At 38.5% G+C, this 26,671-nt stretch overlaps 2 protein-coding genes across 2 annotated transcripts in view; one reads left to right on the top strand and one right to left on the bottom strand.

The window, feature by feature from the left end:
* The window catches only part of LOC132140798 (NACHT, LRR and PYD domains-containing protein 3-like), a 263,118-nt gene that overhangs the window by 40,016 nt on the left and 196,431 nt on the right, over positions 1-26,671 (top strand). The window lies entirely within an intron of this gene.
* The window catches only part of LOC132140936 (5-hydroxytryptamine receptor 3A-like), a 64,911-nt gene continuing 49,800 nt past the window's right edge, over positions 11,561-26,671 (bottom strand). Inside the window, exons 4-9 of the mRNA XM_059550025.1 lie at positions 15,909-16,015; positions 15,331-15,503; positions 15,070-15,230; positions 13,410-13,620; positions 12,107-12,238; positions 11,561-12,019 (exon numbers count right to left, since the gene is read on the bottom strand). Of these exons, the coding sequence (XP_059406008.1) occupies positions 11,850-12,019; positions 12,107-12,238; positions 13,410-13,620; positions 15,070-15,230; positions 15,331-15,503; positions 15,909-16,015 (954 nt within the window). The 3' untranslated portion in view covers positions 11,561-11,849. The remainder of the gene's footprint in view (positions 12,020-12,106; positions 12,239-13,409; positions 13,621-15,069; positions 15,231-15,330; positions 15,504-15,908; positions 16,016-26,671) is intronic.

Here is a 26,671-nt window from a genome sequence, read left to right as displayed (position 1 = left end):
AGAGAAAAAAATGTGGGGACGCCTAGGAACTAGGGAACTGCCCAAGTAGGTGGGGTGTGGCCCAGGTGGGTCCTCGCTTAAAGTTGATAAAGAGATTTATATGCATATGAAGTGTTAAGTGTTATTGCCTAAGAGGGGCAAGAAATCCCATTACAGGGACTTCCTAAGTGGGGGCGCCTAGGAACTAGGGAACTGCCCAAGTAGGTGGGGTGTGGCCCTGGTGGGTCCCCGCGTGGGAAGGGCTGCTTGTGCGGGTGTCTGCAGACTGGAAAAAGTTAAAGTGTTAGTCTCTGTCTGTCCATTGTATGTTGAGAGAGAGATTTGTGTGTGTGGGCAGCATGCTGGATACATTACTGTAAGCGCTGATTGCTTGGCTATACTAACCACATTAACTATGCTTTGCATGTAGCCAAATGTGCTGATTTTATATGTTTTATGTGGCTGTTTATGTTTGCAATGGTATGAAAAACTAATGTGAATAGTGTATAAAGAGTTGAAAGAACAAAGTAGATTTCAAAGAACTGGCTTTGTCGGGTGTTTGGAGGTAATCCAAGTTACCGACGTTGTGATCTAAACTGTGAAACAATTATTGATAAAGTAACAAGTGACTGGTTTTCATTTCTAGAGTGAGAGAGAGAAAGAGAGACAGAAACCAAGGCTGGTGTGTGCATGACGGAGGGAGTGGAAGCAATGAGTGGGAGTGAAGGAGAAGCTGTATGTGTGTGTGTGTGTGTGTGTGTGTGTGTCCCAGTGAGAAACCTTTGTGTGAGTGAAAGAGTGAAATTATCTCTGTGAGTGTCAGCAAGAGTAAAAGCAAAAAGGGCAGGGAAGAGGAGAACAGAGCAGCTGTGAGTGTGTGGTGTGATGGAGTGAGAGAGAGAGAGCATTTATGTGTGCCTGGATGCATGTATTTGTGCACACATGTGAGAGTGAGAACCTCTATGTTGGTCTGACTTTGTGCATGTGTGTGTGTGTGTGACAGAGAACAAAGAGAAAGTGTTATGTGTGTTTATGGGTGTATGAAAGAGTGTGTGTACGTGTGTTTGCATGTGTGAGAGATAGTGTGAGGGAGAGAGTTTAGTCTTAAGAAATTACACATTAGATACCAAACATATTTAAAACATGTGAAAATCCTTTGATCTCAGTAATACTGCTGCTGAGGTCAATATCACCCCAAACATTATCTGTGTAGTCATGTCATAACGGACATCAGAAACATTATTATTAAATAAAAAACTAATCTCTAAAAAGATATTTTGTAATTAGGAAATTCATGAAACATCAGGATAGTAATAATAATAAAAAATAAAAATAAGGATATATATTTTCACCATGTAAAGTGGGTCTGGGGTCTGTATTATACCGATGATAATGAATATGTTGATGAATGTAGACTATTATACATGGACGGTAGAAATGTTGGTAGAAATCATCCAGGATTAAGAAATAGAAGAGCAGATGTTGAGATCATTTGTTAATCGATTTAAATAATAAAAAAGAGAAAAATGGGTGAAGTTGTTGTTAAGAAAAAGAGAAGAAGGGGATGAAGGGGTAGACAAATTCTATCAATACAAGAAAAAAGATTGCTAATTGACTTTTATGGAACCATTAAACTTAAAATACTGTCAAAAGATGAACTGAACATTAGAATATTCAAGATAGGAGGGTTTTGCATAGAGTTAACCCCATCTTTCCCTTACTCAATTTGGGCAGGAGGAATGACAGCTACAGGTCGCAAATTGTGGAGTTTTGAGGCAATTAGCATGGGAGAAAACAATTCGGACAAAAAGCAATTTGCGATGGAAAGAACCAATAGATCCTGTGTTACCCTTCAAACTGTTAACTAGAAAAAAACATTGTGATTATTTTAAAATATTTGAGACAATCTAATCAGCTTCTATAAAAGGTGATAAATCCTCCGCCCAGCAAGAGTCCAGGTGGAAATCAGGGGTCGGATACTTTTAGTGATCCTTGTCTGATGAGCCCGGTGAAGATTAGCTATTAAAGTGCTGGGATTAGAGAGGTAAGTCACTGAGGGAAAAATAATAATAATAATTTATTGTTTTGAACAAATTGATAACTGTGACTTTCAGAGATGTCAACTCAAGTAGAGTTATTGGTTTCTAAAAATCCAGCCTGTAAACAAGTACTAGGGGAGCTCTCGAAAAAGGTGGGCAGAGAGAACTTGTTAAAAATCTAAAAAAATTACCAGATCAATGATAAATCCAAAAAAAAAAAAAAAGAAAAAGAAAATGAAAAACGAGAACAAGAATCATGGGTATTGACTTTGTTAAAACAACATGGAATTAAATTATTAAAATTGGAGAAACAAGAAAGAGAGAATAAAAACAATGAAATTGAAGAAGAAAGGCCGCCTCCATATGCTCCTTCCTGTGATCAAGCTGTTAATCAAATGCCTGTTGTACAGGTAAAATAGATTTAAAGGGATAAATAGAATTTGAGGGATATGTACAAGATGCACCTGCTGATGTTGAAATAAATGAGCAGAACAGCAGAACTGAGCTGAGGTGAATGGCAGACAGCAGGAGAGAGAGAGAGAGATATACACACAGCCATGAGAGAGGGGCTGAAGCTTAAAGAGGAGGGGCTGAGAACATCAACACCAATGTCTCAAGCGATACAAAAAGAGAGAGAGAACAGCCCACAAGGTGGAGCTAAGGATTGAAAGAGGAGGGGCCAAGGACTACAGAGAGGAGGAGAAAACAGGTGAGCCATACTCCTTAAGCAAGGTCACACCCAATACGTTCCCTGGGCAAGTCAAGATCTGGACACTTTGGTTTCCCGTCTTCCAGACATCCATGAAGGAGCTGGAAAATTAGGGGGAGCTAATGGGGGAGACTGAGAATCCCACCACCTACACACAGAAAAAACTAAGATGCTGGAAAGAAGAACTGGAAAAAGATCCTGAGCAAGAAAAAGTACTGACAGCACTCTTCAGGACTGCCATTGTGGAAGCCATGCCTGCAGTAGTGAAAGTGAAGCTGGAGGATGTGGTAGGTCTTAACTCAAAGTAACATAAAGAGTTCAGAGACCATGTGGTCCATGCTGTAGGACAGCACAGAAGACCAGAGCTAAAGATGAAGGACCAAGAAAAAGAGCTGCTAAATAAGAAGAAAAAGGTCCAAGCAGTGCAGAAGGAAGACCACTCAGCAGTGATGGCACCTGTCAATACTTCGGTGCCTGTCAATCCACTTGTAACAATGAATGTGCCTGCACCAGCAAATCAGACTGCAACAGCACAGGCACCACATGCTGGAACAGCTAATGTACCACAAGGACCAGCACCAGTAGTCATCTATCTCAAGTAAGAGCAGCAAAACGACAGGAGCTGGAATAGACAATCTACTTTAAACAACAAAAAGGACGTCGCAGAGGAAGATTTAACAACAATCAACAAAAAGTTGGTGGCCCTCCAGGAGTATGTTGGGGATGCTATCAGCCTGGACACAGCAGAAGAGACTGCCCCATCAATCCTTGGCAACAGAGCCAGCCAATGGCCCCAGGAGTCAACTATGGAAAACGACAAGTGCAAGCTCAACCTCCAGGCCCTGTTAACCCATGGCGTGGACCTGATCAAGGCTATTAGGGCTGCCCAGAAAATCCTACAGGGAGGAATCAGTTTCCAGTGATATTTTGTGATGCTGATCGAGAACCAATGTTGCAAGTTAAAATCGAAGGAAAACCCATTATTGTCATGCTCGATACAGGGGCCACACACTCCTGTTTAAATCCAAGATATGCCTCGCACCTCACAATGTCTGGAAAATATATAAAGGCAGTAGGATTCTCGGGGACAACTCAGTTACTTCCCATGACTGCCCCTGTGAGCATAAGCCTGAAAGACACTGAAACAAGGATACCAATCTTAGTCTCAGAATACACACATGTTAATTTATTAGGCAGGGATGCTATATGTAAACTAAAAATGCAGATAGGGTGTACATCAGATGGAATTTATGTAGACGATAGGGCAATTAGACAAATGAATGTTTCATCATTACAACAAACACAAGAACCATGTGCTAACATATATTGGTTAGGTGATCTAAAGGAAGATGTAGAAAAAACAATTAACAAATGGGGAAGATACATAAGAGAACAGCTTTGTGAACCAAGTCCAACAAAAACTGAATTTCATCGTACTATGAAGTATGATGTAAACAAAGGATTAGAAAAAAAATGGTTAGAAAACACGAGTGTGGGAAATTCCCATGAACTCGCAATACATAATAGTAGGACCAGAAGGTTAAGCTCTGCAGATAGATAAAGAAAAATTAATTGATGAATGGTTAGAAGTGCCAAACTCGATTCCTCATGTTACATTCTAAGTAAAGATTGTGTTTCTAAAGACTTAGGCCCCATGATGAAACAAGCAGAAAAAAGCAACTGGAAAGCCACAGAAAATCCTCTAGTCTTCCAATCAGCAGATAAAGTGTATCTAAACATTTTGTGTACTACTCCAATGATGGGAGTCCCCAGAATGGTTATAAATACAAAAGTTGAGCCAAAGGTTAAAAAACATCAAACAAAGCAAACTGAATTGAGAAAGAACTGAGAAAGAAATGTAGAAACATGTACCACCTGAATTATGGTCTCAGCATAGATGTTGGATTAGTAAAATCAGCTAATCCAGTTACTAATATACCCAGAAAGTTACAGTACTAAGCTACCCAGAAAGTTTCAGTATCCTTCAAAACCAGAAGCAGAAGAGGTAATCAAAAAGACAATTTAGGGATTAACGAAAGCAGGAGTGCTTGTTGAAATTACTAGCTATAGCAACACCCCAATATTGCCACTAGTTAAAGCAGACAAATCAAAATGGCATTTGGTACATGATTTGAGAGCAGTGAATGAGGTTGTGGAGGATTGGCCTACTGAAGTTCCAAATTTGCATACGTTGTTAACCAATGTTCAGCTGCTAATTATTATACAGTAACTGATCTCTGCTCAGCTTTTTCAGCATTCCCTCGGCCGAGGAGAGCAGACCTTTGTTCACATTCACCTACCAAGGTAAAAAACTGCAATATTGCTTACTGCAAGCAAGATTGCAATATTGCTTACTGAGTACTTGGGACGCACAATTTCACGTGGGATGAAAGCTATATCACCCAGTCAATTAGTGGACTACAACTACACACAGTGGGATAAATTATTATTTTTTTGTGAAAGACAGGTTTTTAGTACAGACTGGAATGAAAATTATTCAATCAAAACAGTTCCACTTAGAGCACTAAGGAAAACATATGGGCCATCAAAATATTAAAGCACCTTTGATAAGGACTACTGATGCATTAACAACATTTGAACCATTAACGAGAGAAAAAAAATGCAAATTGGCTTTAGTACTTATATGAAGGTCACCATCACTTACAATCCTTATCTCTGGCGCGCATGGTTTTGACCATTGCACGAGGAGGGAAGTGATTAAAAATAATAAATAAATACATAAATAATAATAAAATAAAAATTAAGAAAGATTATAAATAAAGTGACAAGGTTATTGGTTGCTATATGTATAAGCAATGGTGGATGAATATCTATTTGAATGTGAAGTCTGCACCCTGAATAATGTCAGAAAATGGACATGATGAATGTCAACAAATAGATATAAGACCTGACATCAAGAAAAGAAAGACCCCTGTAGTTTATGTAATCGACCGCGAATTGGAGTATGAGCGTTTGAACAAATCAAAAGGGAAACATAAAATGGGATAGACCAAAATATGTATTATAATTTAAAAGTGCTCAAATCATTCTGTCTGATATATGCCACAGCCACTGTAAAGATAAACATGATGAACATGACAATCATAAAGCTCAAAGACACAGAAATATACGTTTTCCCCAAATTCGCACCATGGAAGATCAATTAGAAGCAATTGCAGATTACTATTGGGTATGTGGGGGAAAAAGAGTAAGAGCCTCACTACCAAAAGACTGGAAAGGTATTGTACCAGAGTAAGACTGTTACAAGGGTTAATAATGATTGAAGGAGACTTAAATGAAGTTAAGCAGCCGCAACTAAGGTGACATAGAGCTAAAAGAGCCTATGAAGTAGATCCAAATCTGTACATAGATTTAATTGGCCAACCAAGAAGAATACCAAGAGCAATATAAAGCTAGAGAGGAAATAAAATCTGGATTTGAGTCTATAGTTGAATGGCTAGCCCCAAACAAGAACACAGAGTGGATAAATTATATTTACTACAATCAGCAGATATTTATTAAGTAAGTTGATGATGCATTGAAAGCCCTGGGAGAATAACTGGGTCCTACAAGTAAAATGGTATGGCAAAACAGACAAGCACTGAACTGGCTTTTGTCCGAAAAAGGAGATGTGTGTGTAATGTTTGGTTCTGACTGTTGTACTTATATTCCAAATAATACAGCCCCAGATGGATCGTTCACCAAAGCAATGGAGAAACTGAAAAACCTAAGAGAGGAAGTGACCAAGAACGCTGGAGTAGACGTGCATACTTGGGATTGGTTTAATTCACTTTTTGGGTCTTGGGGACAATGGTTAACTAAAGTGGGCATCATAATAGGCATTGTTGTGGTTGTGTTTCTTTTGTTGTTCTGTTGTATTGTGCCTTTCATCAGATCAATGCTAGCCAGTGCTGCAGCCAAACAGATGATTAATGTGTCAGTGAGACCAACTGGAGTGGACATTGGATGTACCAACGTGCATACAGTGGGACCTGGATTGGATGAACTGGATGAATATGTGTGAAACCTTCCTGAAAAACAATGGAGTGGTAGGGAAGGGGTGCCTTTTATTTTCTATTTTTTTTTATTTTTATCCTGTATTGTAACTTTTGATAGAGAGGGAGTCAGTATCTTCATTGTATTTTCATTTTCCTATTATGTAGTAGAATTAGAATTCCTGAATAGAGTAGGCAGGAAGTTAGATGGTGTTATTGTATTTTATTTTGGCATATGCCCCTTCCTGAAGTTATTTACTCCTTAAGTCATTTATTTCTTAAGTCACTTATTATCTAATCATTTATTTTAAAGAACATCTTAAGAAAGAAATGGGACGCTGAAGGTGTTAAGCAGGTCATTGTCCGTGTTACGAGACAATGCAACCAGAAAAGGGGACGATAAGGAAAGATTGCATATTTTCTTATTATCTGAGTGTTCATCATGTAACCTTCATTTATTAGTATAAAGTTAGTCTTTTTCAACACTGGAAAAGTCATAAAAGTATGAAAAGAAGAATGAATAGACGGGCACCTCAGTGCTTAGCAACATGAGTAGATTCAACTGGAGGTTTAAAAACCCACTACCACTCCAACACCAGATAGCGCCATACATGCCAACCCTCCCGATTTTTCCGTGAGACTCCCGAATTTCAAAGCCCCTCCCGAAAATCTCCCGGGCCGACCTTTCTCCTGAATTTCTCCCGATTCCCACCCGGACAACAATATTGCTACACCATCCGTCACTGGGCGCCGTTTCAGACCGAACAATAATAGAGGTTACACCTCGAAGTCAAGCGCGGAAAATTCAGAATGGGAAAAGAAGCAGAAGAAGAAGTGGAAAAGGAAGAAAGAAGAGACATGGCGAATAAAAAGAGAAAATATGCCTGCAAATTCCTAACTGAATGGAAAAAAGAATTCACGTTCATCCAGGACAGCTCGAAGGGTAAGGGATATGCTGCCTGCAAATTTTGTATATCAGACTTCTCCATTGAACACGGTGGCCGAACGGATTTAATTACACACATAGGGTCAGAAAAGCACAAGGCTGCGGCAATGCAGCACCGGTCACAGCCCAGTTTTTTGGGCCATCTTTCCAAAGGTAGACCCGATGGTGTTATTTATGCCGAGACAAAGATGGCTATAATATGTATGTATAAATTATGTACAAATAAATGAATTATATTCTTCTTTACTTTTGTTTGTGTGTGTGATTATATATATGAGCCCCCCCCCCCCCCCCCAATTATCTCCCTAATTTTGAGGTCTCAAGGTTGGCAAGTATGGATAGCGCTGAATGGCAATGAAAGTTGCCTGAGAGCTCCTCTGGCAACGAAGGATGGCATCACCAGAGAGCACTCCAGGCTACCGGAAATGCTTGGAGTTCCTCTGGCAGCGTGGGATGAACCAGTGTACAATTTAATGTATCACTTTTGTTTTTACTAATTTTGATTATTTGAATCATTCATATATTCTACATAACCATGACAACCATGGGCAAGGCTAAGACATCTCATGCACATGCTTTAATACACATTGTTGATTTGTTTTGATTCATTTGAGCCCCAAGAATGTATAGGTAGGGAAGTAGATTATTTTACTCTTCTCTAGTCAATTGTGGGGAGAGATGTTTGGATCTGACTTCCTCTGGAGTGCAACAACATCAAGAAACCATTGGTTAAGAGGAAATGAAGGACCATTATTGGTTCATAGATGGACAGAAAGAGAGGTGGAATTGTGGAGTTGCACTCTAGGCAAAGGGCTTAGTGGTGAGACTTGGTAAAGTCTCAGAGGGGGGAATATATTGTGTTATTCTTTGGTATTACTCAATACAAATGTGTTATTCTATGGTAATATTCCACTAAGTTGTATCTGTGAACTAAACTGACCTCTGAAATGCACCTGTGTACTAAAATAACCCTGAGAACTTTGGGTGATTTCCAAGTGTTGACATCCGTGGTAAACAGACTTGGAGGGATGTCTCACGTGACCATGGACAACCAATAGGGAGAGATTGTTTAATTGTTGATTTGGCCGAATTCCAACATTAAGCGATAAGGGGTGGCAAACTTGGCAGGCAATGCCAATTAAAAACCGGAACTACCAAATAAGGTATAGAGATAAGGGTATAAAACGAGTGCGGGGGCAGACAGAAGATTCAGATGCAGTGCACGGCATCTCGGCTTTGTTGCTTTGAGTAATAAAGTCTATATTCTGACACCTGGAACTCCGTCTCCCGAGCCTTATTAATTTGACTGAAGAAATTCATCATCAGCCCTAAGACACGACACCATCTGCTCCTGTGATTTTTGTGTCTGCTCCTGCAAACATTCTAATATTGTATAGAATTTTCATGCATCAGTGCACCACTATCAATATGTGGGGTATTTAAATTCCTTTTGAATGAGTGCTCACAGTCTCATTTCACTTTCAATTTTGTGATCACGCGCACATTGTGTAAAGGGAGCACATCTTCCGATAAAATATATTTATCAGTAAACTTGGGATCTGTTAAGGAGCAAATCCTACAACATCTTGTCAGTTATCTCTTTACTTTTGACCCATGATCAGTCGAATATGACTTCTGCAGCTCATGTTGGATGCAGGGTTGTTGTTGTTTTTTCCAATGAAATGCTTTTAAACAGTTCCTATGGGTTGATTTTCCCCAGTGGGTTAAAAGTTTGAAATATTGCATACATTAATCATATGAATCACAATAATTATATAAATCATGAAATGACTTCTATCTAATCATAAAGCCAGACTTCTTCTATTTTTTTATTAGCATTAGTGACCTTTAATTTGGAGCAAGATAAACTGGAGGAGAGAATTTGTGTCAGACATGTGTCACTTCTCTTACATCTGATTGGTCCAACTTCAGTTTGAGATCTCTAACCCAGAACATAACCTGCAGGCAGGTTAGCCGTAGAGTGTAAGTTACTATGGCAATGAATGCCGCTAAAAGCCAAGCCACTTACGTGGTACCTAAAACCCAGGATTGGTGCAAATGACGCAAATCCGGTAACATCAGTCAGCTCACCTTGGCTACTGCAATTTTCCTCACTGTTTATTTACAATAAAAAATAGGATATCAAATACCACTGCCTCCTTTTCTTTTCATTTAAACATAATAACAGCTTCAGAAATGTACTTCATTCAGGGAAATGTGTATATATATACAGCCATTACAATGAAAGGAAATATTATATAAATTGCCTCTTTTTATTTATATTTTAACATATAGATAAATTGAATACAGACCAAAGATTACATGTCAGATTAAAAAAAAAAGTGCTTTGCTTTTACCCAAAGCAAATTATATTTTATGTTTAACCACTAAAGATACATCAGAGCCAGTGGCACATATTAGAAGGTCTAGCCGAGGTGAGGCTGCTCTCGGCGGATACATGAGCTCTGAGCTCCCGTTGATCGCGTGGAGCTCACGTCTCCAAATCGGCGAAACACATTTTTAAATAGGTGCTGTCTTTATAAATAAACCACAGATTTGAGTTTTAAACAACTACATTCTTGCCTGAAATACTTTAAAAACTAAATTTCTTGACACATTAACAGTTATATTTAGAAAATTATCAAAATAAGTTAGGGTTGAAATCACAATACTGTGTGAACTCAACCAATCAGCACATAGCACCAAAGTCCTGCCCCCGAAACATTTGGACCTTTTGGACCTCGCGAGCAGGGACTTTCTGAGGGGAATTTTTCAACCCAAAACTTTATTTAGATCCTGGTTCCTGTAGTGGAAACACACCGAGTACCAGCACAAAGTCCCTAGTTCCTGGGTAATGTTCCAGCGGTGGAAATGCAGCTTTGGTTCCTCCTCTGGTGAAATCAGCTGGCTGAGTTCATAGGTAGAATAAACATATGCCAGGACTTTTACTTTCTGACCCCTGGATTACCCACTTCTGGTATTAAGTACTAATACCACATTGGGGAAAAACTACTAGTCATATTTAAAACATCAGCCACAAACAAACAGTATGTTGAGTGGTGACAATAAATTAATTAGTCTTATAAAACAAGTGCAAAATCTTCATTTTGGCTCTAATTGGACAGTCTTTGGTGGGTCAGTACCCTGAGCCAGTAACGTTCTATATGGTGAAGAGCTACTAAAGCCAAACAATTTTTCACAGCATGCAAAGAGTGCTACCTTTAAATTTATTAAAAACTGTTTCTCATTCATCATGATTTCACAAAGTTCCAAAAAAAAAAAAAAAAAACCTCACAATGACGCTTTTTTATTTTTAGGAGCATTTTAGAATTCAGTACTGGGCAAAAAATGGTGACTGGAGTGCTGAGTGCGTGGATTCCAACCTAAACACCTCTGATTGGCCATTGCATTTTTATAAATCAACAAACATGTCTGTGATTGGCTACATTGCTCACCTTTGTGAAAATGCATTGTAAAATCATTTGAAACTTTCCAAATCAGAAAGGCAGATACACTGGATTGTTTGCCAAATCTATTTCGTTATGCTATTATTACGAAGAAAACAGATCCTATACCAGGGGTTATGGACAGCTTTTCCATCTAAAATCAATCAGAAGCAACAGCAGGCAGTTGTATGAATAAGAATATTATTCACGATAAGCTCAAATCTAACCGTCTACCTTTGTCTGAAGTGGAGGTACAGGGATTTCCGTGGGGGGGCCAGGCCCCACCTCTGGCGCCGGGCCTGTATATAAACATGCATATATTTATTTATATATATGTATATAAATGCACAGAGTATCTGACCATGTTAACTGTTTAAATATATTTAGGACATGTCAGAACAGTAGACCATGCTATTTTTGTAACAATTTATTTCAACAAATTTTTTACATGTACTTACTATTATAATATAATTAAATTATGCTAAATTACATGCAATTAACCCTAAGCCAAACCCTAATTCTAACCCTAACCCTAACCACACAGTTTTATTAATATTTTCAATATTTCAGAAATACAAGAAAATCTGTAAAATAAGTGGTAAAACTACTGCTATTGCTACTGTTACAAATATAATTTTAGTTTTTTTTTTGCAGTGATTATAATGTCTAAATAATAGTTTTTTATTAATAATAAATAATGTTTTCATTGTGTGCCATCTCATGTATAAGACATCACTATGGAAACCAAGTCCTCTTGAGAACAGACAGAAACACAATAACGGTTATTATGTAAAGAACCAAGAAAGTCACATCTATGATTCTTGCCACTCTGGTCCAACACAGTGATCTCTGCATCCCATCCTGATCTCTAACTGAGTCTGGAGGGCTCTGCAGGTCTTCTACATCTATGAGAGAAATTACAAAACGTTGCTCTGGATGAACACTATATTTTGTATGATACAGGAAAATGTTCCTTGTAATCAGACACTTACTATCTTGTCCAGTAATAGCAGCTGTTGTTTCCACTGATCTCTTCTCTGCTCCTTTAGCCTTCAAAAGATTCACAAGGATGGTCTCCAGAATGCTGATGCCAATGAGACTGAAAATCGCACTGCAGTAAATCCCTTTGAAAACAGCAAATTATGACAAACTGGTTTATGATAAGTGAACATGTTAAAGCTGTTCGTGGAGTTGTTTAATTAACAGTTTTGGAAAAAGTTACTTTATGTTTCAAAACCTTCAGCTCAACATGGTCTCTGATTGAAAGAAGTCAAAATGGAAAGGAAAGGATATCACATGGACATGATTTATTGGTATAGGGTCCTGCTGTACATAAAGAAATATTGCTTTGTTAATTGTTTCAATGTTGATTTAATGTGATTTAATTAAAATTAAAAAAGTTTGGTTTTATGTCAAATATCAAAGATATTTCACGTCAAATGTCAAAGATATAACTTTTATATCTTGTTTGATTTATTTCTTCACCAAAATAACATTATTTCATGGTGCAAACCTGATGAAAAATCAATGTCAAGTTTCAGTGTTGATTCAATGATGGCCTGCTAACCTAAAGCATTAAAACTGGACAGAGATAATCATGTAAAGTTAATATGATTGTATTGTGTTGAGATACATAATTCATAATACATAATTCTGGTTTTCTATATAGTTGTAAACACATTTGTAAAAGTAGTATTCTAGTAGTAGTTGAAACAAGGGCCTGTTTGTTTGAGCATTCTGACCAGCCATACAAAGCAAAACTGACCAATGGCTTCAGTTTGAGGCATCACTGTGGACAACGGAAGTTGTGGGGAGTGTTTTGCAGACCTGTTCGGATTTATTTATTATTATTATTTACAATTCTGTTATTTCAAGCTAAAGGACATGACTGTATTCAGAAGTGGGGAAGATAAAATGCTCAGTTTAAAATTTGAAAAACGTTGAGAAATTGGTACATTTTTCTCATATGTGTCTGTTTTAAATAATTATTTATTTAAATTATTATTTTGTAGCATATGTATGACAACAGGTTGAACTAAGCAACACAGTGTTACTTAAGCACGTAAAAAAGTCAACAGTTTTCACATGCATATTTCTTTCAACTTATTGTTATTCATTAATCTAAGTCCTTCAGCTAATATAAATTCTCTCTCATTAGCTATATAAATCTCTCTCTTTTTAAATGAATATATTCTCTGTACTCTAGATTTAATGCATGATTGCCAAAATTTGGAGCAACTATGCCTCAATTTTTTAAGCAACTAAGCCTCATTTATCAAGTCATGCTAGACTCACCAATCAGTGGGAGTTTGTCAGATGTAGAGGGCAGCGTGTCATTAAGAATCAGCAGCAACACAGAAACAGACAGCAGTAAAGTCACTTTAAAGCTCAGCTTTTCTGTTCCACTTGCATCTATGAAGAAGGACATCACATCCAGCACAAGGAATACAAATACTGGTAGGATAATGTTCATGACATACAGTAGAGGTCTCCTCTTGATGGTGATCTGCCATGTACAAAAAGAAAAGTCTAAACAAAACAGCGATGAAACCTAACTATTGAGAGTGAGACATTGTAAAGAGGTTTGTGTGTAGAGTGTTAAAATAAATCATATGAATGGAATTTATTAAAAAACAATCAATTATAATACATTCAGAGCCAAACTATCCATTTCATAACCACAGTGTGTGCAAAATATGCGCCAAAACGGATAAATATTTATCTAGAATTTTAGAATTAAAACCTTGTTCTGTTACGGCTCTATGTCACGAAGTAACACATTTGCATAAGGTCTGCCCAAGTTCTATGTGGCCAACTTGCCCGCCCACAAACAGTAAAATGTCCATGTGGTTAACATCGTGTCTAGAAGACACTGTTTCCTTCGCTGTGAGAGTAAATTTGTTTTATCACATCTTATAATTACCACAAACTTGTTAACTTGTTAACACTTGACATGGAAAAACATCCTTCTCCGATCTCTCTATGGCTCTGGTCCAACCACAAAGGACTGCGGCACCGGACCAATCACAGCAGTGATGGCTCATGTAAAGGAGGGGTCCAAAGAGACTCTTTGAATGTCTTCGCACAAGTCATTTATGAATAATTTAGAAATTAGGTAAAATTAAATATTTTTTTTGCAAAAACGAACATGTTTTTTTGACCTTGCATGCATGTAAACCTGTTTTAGAAGATTCATAAAACAAAACTAGCAACCTTAAAATGGCATAATGGGGCACTTTAAGCACTTCCCCTCACAAGAGTCCCTGCTATCATTTTGAAGTGTGTTTCACTTTGTCAAGTGGATGTATAAATGTAATATGAATGGACCCTTGACCCCTCAATTTTAACAGAGTTACCAAGTCTACTCATATATACCTTTCACTTAGCCTCAAACCAGAGAGCAGACCATCACTGAAACAACACTGAATCGATGTTAAAACTTGACATTGATTTTACACCAGGTTTTCACCCTAAAATAATTTTATTTTAATGCTGAAAAAATTGATTGTTATGGATCAATCAATATTTTTTTCAACTTTAATTAAATAACTTATTTTACATTGAATCGCTGAAACACTGAAACAATATAAACTCAATCTTAAACTGTTGATTAAACAACTCCACAAACAGCATTAGCATCTTCACTTATCATAAACCATAAACTTTATCATTGTCATACATCTACAGAAGGTCTTACTGAGAATTATTGTCATCACTATGATTATCAGTGTTTTATGTAATCAGTGGTGATCAGTTCTTTAGTTGGGCTCTTGACTTGTCTCTGTAAGGCACATTTGTTATGGCATTTTTATGCCCTCGCCTTTTAAAGGTTTAAATAAAATTTTAATCTATTCATTCTGTCACAAACTTTGCACATACTCTGTGGTAAAAGAATAGCAACTTGTATACTTGTACATTTAATATTAGCTTACAAACCATACCCTATGGTCTGTACCTGATATATCAGCAGATCCTGTGAATTCCATAGAAAGTTGGATGTATAATCAGAAATATCTATACTGAGGAGTTCCCACTCTCCCTGGGCCTGAAATAACTCCTTTGACTCTTGGGAAAGGCTTTTATTATTAGAGAATGGATTAATGGTAAGCTCCTCCTCTAAAAAATATAAATAATCCAAATCATTATAAATTAAAAAAAAAAACAGTTTTTTTATTAAACTTTTTTTATGTTTGTTTGTCCTGGATTATAGATTTACTTGTATACACTGCAGAGTGAAGTGTTATGTTGCAGATTTGGGTGTCAAAGGGAAATCTGTACAGGTCCATCTTACAAGCAGTGGTCAGTGCTAAAATATCAACTGAAACTGACATTCCCCAAAAGTTTAACTGCACATATGGAGACTGCTTTGTTCCAAACTCTGTCTTGATGCTAAACAAACAAAAAATGCAACATTGGTTAATAAAAGTGACAAGACTTTATTCTGTTCTTCTTGTTTCTCTTCCTTTACTGATCCTACATTTTAACATCATTGTTCATCACCAATGTTTTGTCACTTGATTAAGCACATAATTATCTAATGACTGCAACACTGCTTTAGTGTTACTTTTTAACATTCTGTAGAATAGAGCCTTGACACCCAACAGGTTTAAAGATATATGATTTATCAGATATATGTACAGCATAAACAAAGCCAATCTGGCTTTTATTTCCTTATACTACTCCCCGTTCTTTTACTAATCATTTTCCATCCTCTCAGTACTAATGAATAATGATGATAATAATAATAATAATAATAATAATAATAATAATAATAATACAGAAGTAATTTTTTACCTTTCTTTGATAAGAATGTCTGGCGTCCAAAGCATATCTTTTTTTACTGCAATTGTTTGAATTCCACAAAAGTCTTCGAACCACCAGAACAGGCCATTTAACTGAAACTGCAAAGTTATTAATATCAGAGTTATTATAAAAGGATCAGTCCATCTCAAGGGGTCAGTAAAAATTGTAGGTGGTTGGTTACTGTACCATTTTTAAAGTTATATATATATATATATATTTAAATATGACTTGTATTGGTATTGCGAAACCACCAGTTGTTTAACTTTTGTATTACTTGGTTTAACCACAGCAGCAGTCTTTGTGTTGACCCATAAAACATTTTGGTTATACAGGTTACCAAACTAAAGATTTTTGGTCGGAAATAAAATGTTAGATGTATGAATGGTAAATGTTATGTTAATGTAGAATGGTATTCTAATGTTTCCATATAGTTATTTAAGGTTTGTTTTTGGTTAACCAGGAAACCTTTCTTAACATAAATAGAACCTTTGTTCCCTATCTGTCGGACACTACGAGTTATGTCAAATGACATATGGGGTCTCACTTGGAAGGCCAATCATCTCTGAGTTTAAGAGAAAACGCCAATGAAAATTGGCTAGTGGATTTAACATACCTGAGCCACTCCCCATGCCTACGTGCAACAGAAGGCAACAAGTGCATCCGCTCATTCTGATTTTTGCTTCGGAGCCGAGCGGTTGTATGAAAAGCTGTTATACTCCACAAAGCCATTCATCTGCTGTGTGTCGGGAAGCTGTTCGCTGCGAACAGCACTGTCCCTTTCAGCGATTCCCCTGGGTGCTTCAACTAAAAGAGCAGATTTCCTAAAAGAGCAAATCACGGACGATTCGTGTCTTTTTAAAGATGCCGTTTTGTCTGTGTCTTTCTGGATGTGGTCGTTTCCTGTCCTCTGACAACGACCACGAGCGTTGTCTTCCGTCGACATTCCCCAGCAGGAGAGCGCGATTGCGGTGCACCCGCAAAACTCCGCCACTGGGAGAAATAGTCCTTCTCTCCCATCCAAGGCCTGTAAGCTGTCGGTCGCTCTCGCTGCCAAGGCTTACAGTGCTGCGGGCAAAGCTGCCTCTGCCCTGCATGCCATGGCTATCCAGCAAATTCACCAATCCAAGGCTTTAACAAATGAGCTTAGAACCAACCCGAGATTGATGCAGGAGCTATGCACGGTGACAGACCTCACCCTTACAGGCGACGGAAGTCACGATGCAGTCCCTCGGGAAGGCGATGTCCACTCTGGTGTTCCAGTAGTGCCATCTCGGGTTCAGCCTGGTCGAGATGAGAGACAAAGTGTGTTAACAAAGTGTACTTTTTTGACGCTCCCATCTCCAAGGCTAGCCGACAGTACTACAGCAGACTGAGGTCATACAGCGCATCTTGCCCCGATGTGATCCTCTGGCTGCCACCGTTCCGCCGTGGGCCTTGCCTCAGCCTGCCCGTCGCTGTGGGCGCTCTCCTGCATACTCCACACCAGCTCCGCCCCGTGCTGAGAGTTCTTCTAGGCTGGCACATTGAGTGGAGAATTCTTTTTTTTTTCCGCTGCTGGTCCAATGGCCAGCGGTACACATCATTTCAATAAAAAAGTTCAGTCCCTCCGAGTTCCGAGCAAGGTTCATGGGTTGACAATGATCAATGCACTACCTCCTTATTCCCACCCACGACATCCCCTTTCACCAGTGGCCAAGAGGTCACAGTTCAGAGATGCAATGCCTCTCCACGTGTCCCTGGCCAGTTCCTCCAGGAACACGGGGAATTTTGTTGTGATGTCTCAGAACGCGATGTTTGTGCTGCCCAATCCGTCACGCTGGCTCATTCGGATGGTTCGACTCGGTTACATGAATCAGTTCGCCCGGCGACTTCCCAAGTTCAATCGCATTCTCAAGACTTTACGGCAATCCGGGACGCCTCTGTCTTGCGAGAGAAAATTGCGGTCCTGCTGGCGAAGGATGCAATCAAGTCGGTCCCTCCAGCCAAGATGAGGAGCGGGTTTTACAACCCTTACTTTATCATACCCAAGAAAAGAGTGTTTGGAATAACGCCATTTAAAAGAACGGCGTTAGGTAACGACGTTATCTTTTCAGTAAGGGGGCAATCTAATTAATTACTTTTCCCATCGTTACAACGCCGTTAACATTACTGGACGTTAACCTGTTAGCCAGCACAAAGACGCCCTCATCCTGAACACCTTTCAACTTGCACGTGTCAGTGTTTACGAATAGATTAAATGAAACGGGACAAATTTAATCTTGACAATCTATCATTATAAAGATCTAAGCCTCAAGCATCGACGACAGATCGCTTTTTTCAATGGAAAGTTTATAAAGACTGTATTTGCTACATTTGTGTAAGCAGTACACATACAAACATGAACAGTGAAAACGCTGTACATACCAGATCCGTCGTAATAACGAGTCATAAACACATCCACAGCTGTAAATCCCGGTTTAGTTAGAAAGGTAAGGGTCCACTGAACGACATCTCATGAAGCACGTTTAGTCCAACGAAGCAATAACGTTGTAATATGGATCATAATTCCTTTGTTTACGTTTCAGTTCTTCAGCAACTGTTTGCATCCATTATGGAATAACTCACGGTCGGAAACTGCGTCTTGGTAGTAAAAAACGGCATGGTTTTGCAGTTTACAGTGTCACAAACAGAATGAGGCGATCCACCGGAACAAAGAATGAATGAAAGATAGGCGAAAGATAGTTTATTTGAATTTTGGCGCTCCCTCGTGACGCGCTCTGACGCACCTGTCAGCTGATGGAGGCGGAACTTATAGCGATCACCTTTTTCTTTGTTTGTTTTATTTTTTAACAGTTTTTATATAGGTGAGAGTGTGTTTTATGTTGAATGTGAATGTATCTGCATGATTACCATCTGTTTGAGTGCAAATCAGCCCAAATCAGCTCGCTATTACTGCATGATCACGGCTATCAAAGTGAACGCGTCTATATGAATAGAGAGAGTGGTTTATTCACTTTGTGTTATTACCATCTGTATAAGTGGCCATCAGCACATCAGCACTTATTTGCATCATAATTCATTGTAAATGCTGCATTTCTAGCAATCTCATGATTTTCTGTAATTGGCAAACAAAGTTAAATCTCTTTTATTTTTCTTATTATTCTTATTTTTCTTACTCCAATTATTCTTATTGTATTTTTCTAGTGCTCAAATAAATCACTTATATGATGTGTAAGTTTATTTCTAGTGTTTTATAACTGAAAAAAACTATGCAGTGGTATGTTTACTGACTAAATAGTTTGTAGAAGCCTTCAATACTATTGGGAAATATATTTTTGTATATTTGGGGGGTGGGGGGTCTAGACATAGTCTCATAAAAATATTTGCAGGAGTCTCATTTTTCATGATATCTTATTCAGATTTGAAATAGAAACTCGTAAGACATGTGGCTTTCAACCCATTACTTTTCTAGATTGCTCCAGGACTAATTTAATGTATTTTTATATCAAATAAAACAAATATTTACTGTAAGTGTGGTAAAAAATTTTTCAAGGCACTTCAGTGTCTATAACTTTTAATATTTTTGAGCATTATCAAATCTGGTTGATAAAAAGTAAAGCCCAAAGGGTCTTCTTTCCAAAGACCAAAAATTATGTTTGTAACACACTGAAGTAGGAAACTGTTACAATTATAAGTTTGGTAGAGCACTTTCAGCTGTGAGTCCAATAATGGGGGGTGCTGGCTAACAGGTTAAATGTGGTGCGCAGAGATGTATAGTAACGAAGTAGAACTACTTCACTACTGTACTTAAGTACTAAAAGGCGGTATCTGTACTTTACTAGAGTATTATTTTTTTCTCCTACTTCCACTTTTACTTCAGTACATATTTTCGATGAGTTTAATACTTTTACTCCGATATTTTTTTATGTGCTACATCGTTACTCGTTACAATTATAAAAATGTTACGAATCATTCCATTACAAACAGAACTGTAGATGGCAGGTTTGATGAAGCTGGCACATCATTGAGCGAATCAAGCGATTAAGAAGACTGCGCGTGCTGACTGAACTGCTGTGAAGAGAGAAATGAACACCGAGCCGAGCCAGATAATGACTCGTTCACGAGTCAAGAACCGGTTGCATCGGTTTTCGAATCACCAGTAGTTCTTTCTGACAGTTCGATTCAATAAACCAGTTGAAGAAAACAGTTCAACGGTTCTTTTGCGCTCGAGGTTAATGGCGTCATTGGCGTTGACTGCAAGCCTTCGGTTTACCTGGTAGAGTTCACAATAGAACATAGATAACGTAGCAAATGTTTAAACTGAGAAATTTTACACTTTTATCCACTTAATTAGCTCATTTAAAATTTAATGCCTGCTACAGGTCTCAAAAAAGTTGGCACGGGGGCAACAAATGGCTAAAAAGCAGTTTTGAAAAGATTCAGCTGGGAGAACATCTAGTGATTAATTAAGTTAATTGATATCAGGTCTGTAACATGATTAGCTATAAAAGCTTTGTCTTAGAGAAGCAGAGTCTCTCAGAAGTAAAGATGGGCAGAGGCTCTCCAATCTGTGAAAGACTGCGTAAAAAAATTGTGGAAAACTTTAAAAACAATGTTCCTCAACGTCAAATTGCAAAGGCTTTGCAAATCTCATCATCTACAGTGCATAACATCATCAAACGATTCAGAGAAACTGGAGAAATCTCTGTGCGTAAGGGACAAGGCCGGAGACCTTTATTGGATGCCCGTGGTCTTCGGGCTCTCAGACGACACTGCATCACTCATCGGCATGATTGTGTCAATGACATTACTAAATGGGCCCAGGAATACTTTCAGAAACCACTGTCGGTAAACACAATCCGCCGTGCCATCAGCAGATGCCAACTAAAGCTCTATCATGCAAAAAGGAAGCCATATGTGAACATGGTCCAGAAGCGCCGTCGTGTCCTGTGGGCCAAGGCTCATTTAAAATGGACTATTTCAAAGTGGAATAGTGTTTTATGGTCAGACGAGTCCAAATTTGACATTCTTGTTGGAAATCATGGACGCCGTGTCCTCCGGGCTAAAGAGGAGGGAGACCTTCCAGCATGTTATCAGCGTTCAGTTCAAAAGCCAGCATCTCTGATGGTATGGGGGTGCATAAGTGCATACGGTATGGGCAGCTTGCATGTTTTGGAAGGCTCTGTGAATTCTGAAAGGTATATAAAGGTTTTAGAGCAACGTATGCTTCCCTCCAAACAACGTCTATTTCAGGGAAGGCCTTGTTTATTTCAGCAGGACAATGCAAAACCACATACTGCAGCTATAACAACAGCATGGCTTCGTCGTAGAAGAATCCGGGTGCTAACCTGGCCTGCCTGCAGTCCAGATCTTTCACTTATAGAGAACATTTGGCGCATCATTAAACGAAAAATACGTCAAAGACGACCACGAACTCTTCAGCAGCTGGAAATCTATATAAGGCAAGAATGGGACCAAATTCCAACAGCAAAACTCCAGCAACTCATAGCCTCAATGCCCAGACGTCTTCAAACTGTTTTGAAAAGAAAAGGAGATGCTACACCATGGTAAACATGCCCCGTCCCAACTATTTTGAGACCTGTAGCAGAAATCAAAATTGAAATGAGCTCATTTTGTGGATAAAATTGTAAACTTTCTCAGTTTAAACATTTGCTATGTTATCTATGTTCTATTGTGAATAAAATATTGGCTCATGTGATTTGAAAGTCTTTTAGTTTTCATTTTATTAAAATTTAAAAAACGTCCCAACTTTTCCGGAATTCGGGTTGTAGTCCACACATGACAAGCGAGGTAATAATCAATATTTCAGAATAATTCAAACTCAGATATTGGTGTGTGATATCTGAGTTTTAATTATTTGACTACAAATCTCACCTCTTCATTCCTCCCAGTGATTATTTCCAGGATAAACTGAGATGCCTCCAAGCTGGCTTCTTAAAACTGACTAAATATTTAAAAAGAGCCAAAAGAGCCGTTCTTTTGAACAGCTCTTTGAAAGGAATGGATCGCGAAGATCCGGATCCCCTCAAAGAGCCATAAATCCCATCACTATTACCTGGGCTCATACAATTAGCACAGAATCAGTTCAGAATCAATCACCAAAAGAATCAGTTCGGTTCAGACGCTCTGTGTGTTGGTTTGCTTTCATGCTGAATCACACATGCGCAGTATCATCAGCTCCTCGGTCCTCGAATCGGACACGTCTGACAGAAACGGTTCTTGACCACTGATCTATAATATACAGTAAGTTATATATATAGATCAGTGTTCTTGACTCGTGAACGAGTCAGTCTGTTGTTCGTTATCTGGCTTGGCTCTGTGTTCATCTTCAGTTCTCTCTTCACATCAGTTCAGTCAGTGTACTGTTTGAGTAAATGAATTACTCTGGGATATTGGTTTGTTTTAACTCAGAGGGAGTGTCAGCCACATTAAAAAAGTTAACAGCTTAAGTCATTTGTGGATTAATGCGTATTGGAGACGCGAACTGTTTAAAACGATTCAGTTCGATTTGGTGAACTGGTTCAAAAAGATCCGATTACATTGAATGATTCGTTCGCGAACCGGATATAACAAACTGCTTTGTTTTTGAACTCTCTCACAACAGACACGGAAGAGAAGACAATGCTGAATAAAGTCGTAGTTTTTGCTATTTTTGGACCAAAATGTATTTTCGATGCTTCAAAAAATTCTAACTGACCATCTGATGTCACATGGACTACTTTGATGATGTTTTTCTTACCTTTCTGGACATGGACAGTAGACCGTACACACAGCTTCAATGGAGGGACTGAGAGCTCTCGGACTAAATCTAAAATATCTTAAACTGTGTTCCAAAAATAAACGGAGGTCTTACTGGTTTGAAACAACATGAGGGTAAGTTATTAATGACATAATTTTGCAAATTGGGCGAACTAACCCTTTAATCTGTTTTTTGTTTACAAAAAGTTACAGTCAAAGGAATTGTGATTGTCCTTTAGGTTAATCAAAGTCAAAGTCACCTTTATTTATATAGCGCTTTAAACAAAATACATTGCATCAAAGCAACTGAACAACATTCATTAGGAAAACAGTGTCAATAATGAAAAAATGATAGTTAAAGGCAGTTCATTATTGAATTCATTTATGTCATCTCTGTTCAATTAAATAGTGTCTGTGCATTTATGTGCAATCAAGTCAACGATATCGCTGCAGATGAAATAGTAAAAACAATATGTTCAAACTTTTGACTACTTTCTTTAATAACTACATAACACAATACTTGTACTTTTACTTTCAGTACTTGAGTAGTAAATTTTCAAATAGACTACTTGCAATACTTAAGTACAAAAAATGTTGAATACTTTAGTACTTCTACTTAAGTGTGGTGCTTAAAGAGGACTTCAACTTCTACTCAAGTCATTTTTTTGATAGAGCACTTGTACTTTTACTCAAGTCTGGGTCTCTAGTACTTTATACATCTCTGGTGGTGCGTTACTATGCATTGATTTAATAAACTATGTAATCCGAACACACCCCTGGCTCACAGAGTTAGTGTGGGTTAATAACGAGATAAGCGATTATGTTTGGCTAAGGCAGAGTCATGTGTTTCGTGGTAGCCAATCAGAGCCAGTGTTTTTACACACATGCCAGGACACGCGCCAGCGGCACCACACACACACACACACACACACACCCACAATGCAACAGTTTTTTTTTTTTTTACACACGCAACAGCTAAACAGATATTCGCAGCAGAGATGGCGAGTCAGGAGCAATCCGATGAAAAGTTGGGATTCTCAAGGTGGAGATATAAGCACTACTTCAAATTCATTGTGGTCAAAGGCAAGAACGTGCATGTAATGTGTACATGTAATGTGTGACACACGCATCTACAAAGCTAGTGGCCAAAAACACTTTTCTTACAAAGATAATACTTGAAGTGCAGGATCTGGTTGACGTGCAATAAATATAGAAAGTTATGTACGAACACCTGTCTGTTCTGCTCATTTCAACTGACATGTTGAAATGAGTAGAGGAATTCTACTCATTTTTTGACATATAGCAACTTTTTTTTAACAGTAATGCAAATAGTTACTTACTTTCACTGGTAACGAGTTACTTTTATTATGGAGTAATTCAATTACTAACTCAGTTACTTTTTGGAACAAGTAGTGAGTAACTATAACTAATTACTTTTTTAAAGTAACGTTCCCAACAGTGCCTTTGACCTATCCTGGTTCTGCAAGTCTTTGCGAGCTGGGCCCTGCACAAGCTCTCGTTCAAGATGTTGATGCAGAAACGTATTATCAAATGCGTCCAAACCCAGGATTGGTTTGCAGCATCAACCTAAAGGATGCATAATTTCATGTCTCGATCCTCCCTCGCCACAAACCGGGGAAGCACAGGTAGACCTGTGTGCTTCCCACGAGTCCTCCCACTGCCAGCTGTACTATTCCCTGTCCCAGGGCCCCCTGGGCATGGTTGCACTGGCACACAGCGTTTCCTGTGAGCCTGCTCGCACAGACACTGTGCAAGGTCAGGGAGGACGAGGAATGAGTCCTGTTTGTTGCGCCTTACTGGCCCACCCGGACCTGGTTTTCGGAACTCATGCTCCTCGTGACAGCCCCTCCCTTGTGCATGCCCCTGAGGAGGAACCTCCTCTCTCAGGGGCTGGACACCATAGGGCACCCATGTCCAGATCTTTGTAACTTCCACGTGTGGATGGGATGTGGCAGACCTAAGTTATCTGCCACCGGCGGTGGTAGAAACTATCACTCAGACTAGAGCCCCTTCTACGAGGTAGGCTTATGCTTTGAAGTGGAGTCTGTTCACGAATTGGTGTTCTTCTAACCGAGAAGATCCCTAGAGAGTGGTGCTTTCTTTCCTGCAAGAAAGGTTGGAGTGTAGGATGTCACCCTCCACCTTGAAAGTGTATGTGGCTGCCATTGTAGCCCATCACGATTCAGTGGACGGCCAATCCCTGGGGAGGCATGACATGATTGTTAGGTTCCTGAGGGGTGCCAGAAGGTTAAATCCTGCTCGGACACCCCTGATACCCTCCTGGGACCTCTATATTGTTCTGGCTGGACTTTAGAGGGGTCCCTTTGAGCTGATTGACTCAGTCGAGCTAAAGTTTCTGTCTCTCAAGATAGCGCTCCTGGTGGCGCTCACTTCCATCAAGAGGGTCGGGGACCTCCAAGCATTTTCGGTAAGTGAAGAGTGCTTTGTGTATGGGCCAGCCTACTCTCACGTGGTTCTGAGACCCTGGCCTGGATGCGTGCCCAAGTTATACTCCATAAAGCTCCATATACAAGTCAGAAACTAAGCTTTTTTTGCACAGGCCTATCTAAAGGGTTAATGGTCCCACCTAGTGATCAACTGTAAAATAACAAATTTTACCTCTTCCCAACGGGGAAAAACACAAACAATCAAGAATCTCTCACACACACAAACACTATAATTTGCTGTTATACTCCATATGACTCCATATACAAACCAGAAACTAAGCTTTTTTTCACAGGGCTATCTAAAGGGTTAATGGTCCCACCTAGTGACCAACTGTAAAAAATAACAAATTTTACCTCTTTTCAACAGGGAAAACCACCAACCATCAAGAATGCATGATTTTATGGTAACATGGCATTGGAATCAAAAATTGCCATTATAATGGAAGTCAATGGGGAAAAAACAGCCACGAACAATAAATGAAGGAGAAAAAATTTAAATCTAATGCTGCAGAAAAACTAAAAATGCATCAAAGCCATTGTTGATACTAATCTTTGAAATGCCCAAGACTGTGATAAAAAGTAAAAAAATAAATAAATAAATATCCAGCCACAATTACTTTTATATTGAAAATAAGTCACCCCCCCCCACAAATCAGTGCCACTTTTAAACATTTTTTTTTTTAAACATTTGGTAGTTTTGATCAGGACTGAGGTTGATTAATAGATTTATGCAAAAAAAATGAAAAAAAAAAATTATCTGATACATTTTTACAGTAGTTTAATTATGTGGATGTTTTCATCCCGAACATTACGAAAGGGTGGTGAATTTGAACAACGCACAAGGGTTAAATACTGAAGCCTTATTTGCCATCGCAAAGGCCAATGGTACACAAAAGAGGGGAGGGAAATCCCCCTATAAAGGTGGTGCTGAGCGGCATTTCTTCAGATTCTTTCTCTTTTAAGATGCATATACTGTAGATGTTGCTCATTCACTGTTGAGTCTTTGCAGAAAGTGGATTACTTCAAGAAGCATCCTTTTGAGCATTCAGGTAGAATCATGATGAGCTTCAAGCTGTTCCACTGAGCTAAAGTACGTCCAAACGACGTCTTTTCAACATCTTTGTCGGACGTTAAAATGACTTCCCTTGAAGAGCCAGAATGTAAGTTTTTATGACGTATTTTTTCGATGTCTTTTAGAACGTCCAATATCAACATCAACAGGACGTTTTTCTAAAAGGTTAAAATTGAGTTGAGATGTGGTAATTTCTGGACGTATTTTCAACATCATATAAGAGGTGTCATTTAGACATCATTTATACTGTTTCTGGACAAAATAAACACTTTTAGGCTGAATTAAATTAAATCTCATTTTTATATGAATGTAATTTTTTTTTGTACTTGTAAATAAACTTACAGAAACACTGTGTTCACACAAAAACCATGAAAATAAAATAAATTTCACTCATTATACAGTTTATAACAATTAACAACAATTTAGTTTAGTTGGGTCTACACATTACTACAGAAGTTCTAAGCGGCCATGCATTA

The sequence above is a fragment of the Carassius carassius genome, chromosome 1 (assembly GCF_963082965.1).
Source record: "Carassius carassius chromosome 1, fCarCar2.1, whole genome shotgun sequence".
NCBI classification, from domain to species: Eukaryota; Metazoa; Chordata; class Actinopteri; order Cypriniformes; family Cyprinidae; genus Carassius; species Carassius carassius.
Note: the sequence above shows the minus strand (reverse complement) of the source record. Positions and strands in the feature narration are given on the sequence as shown.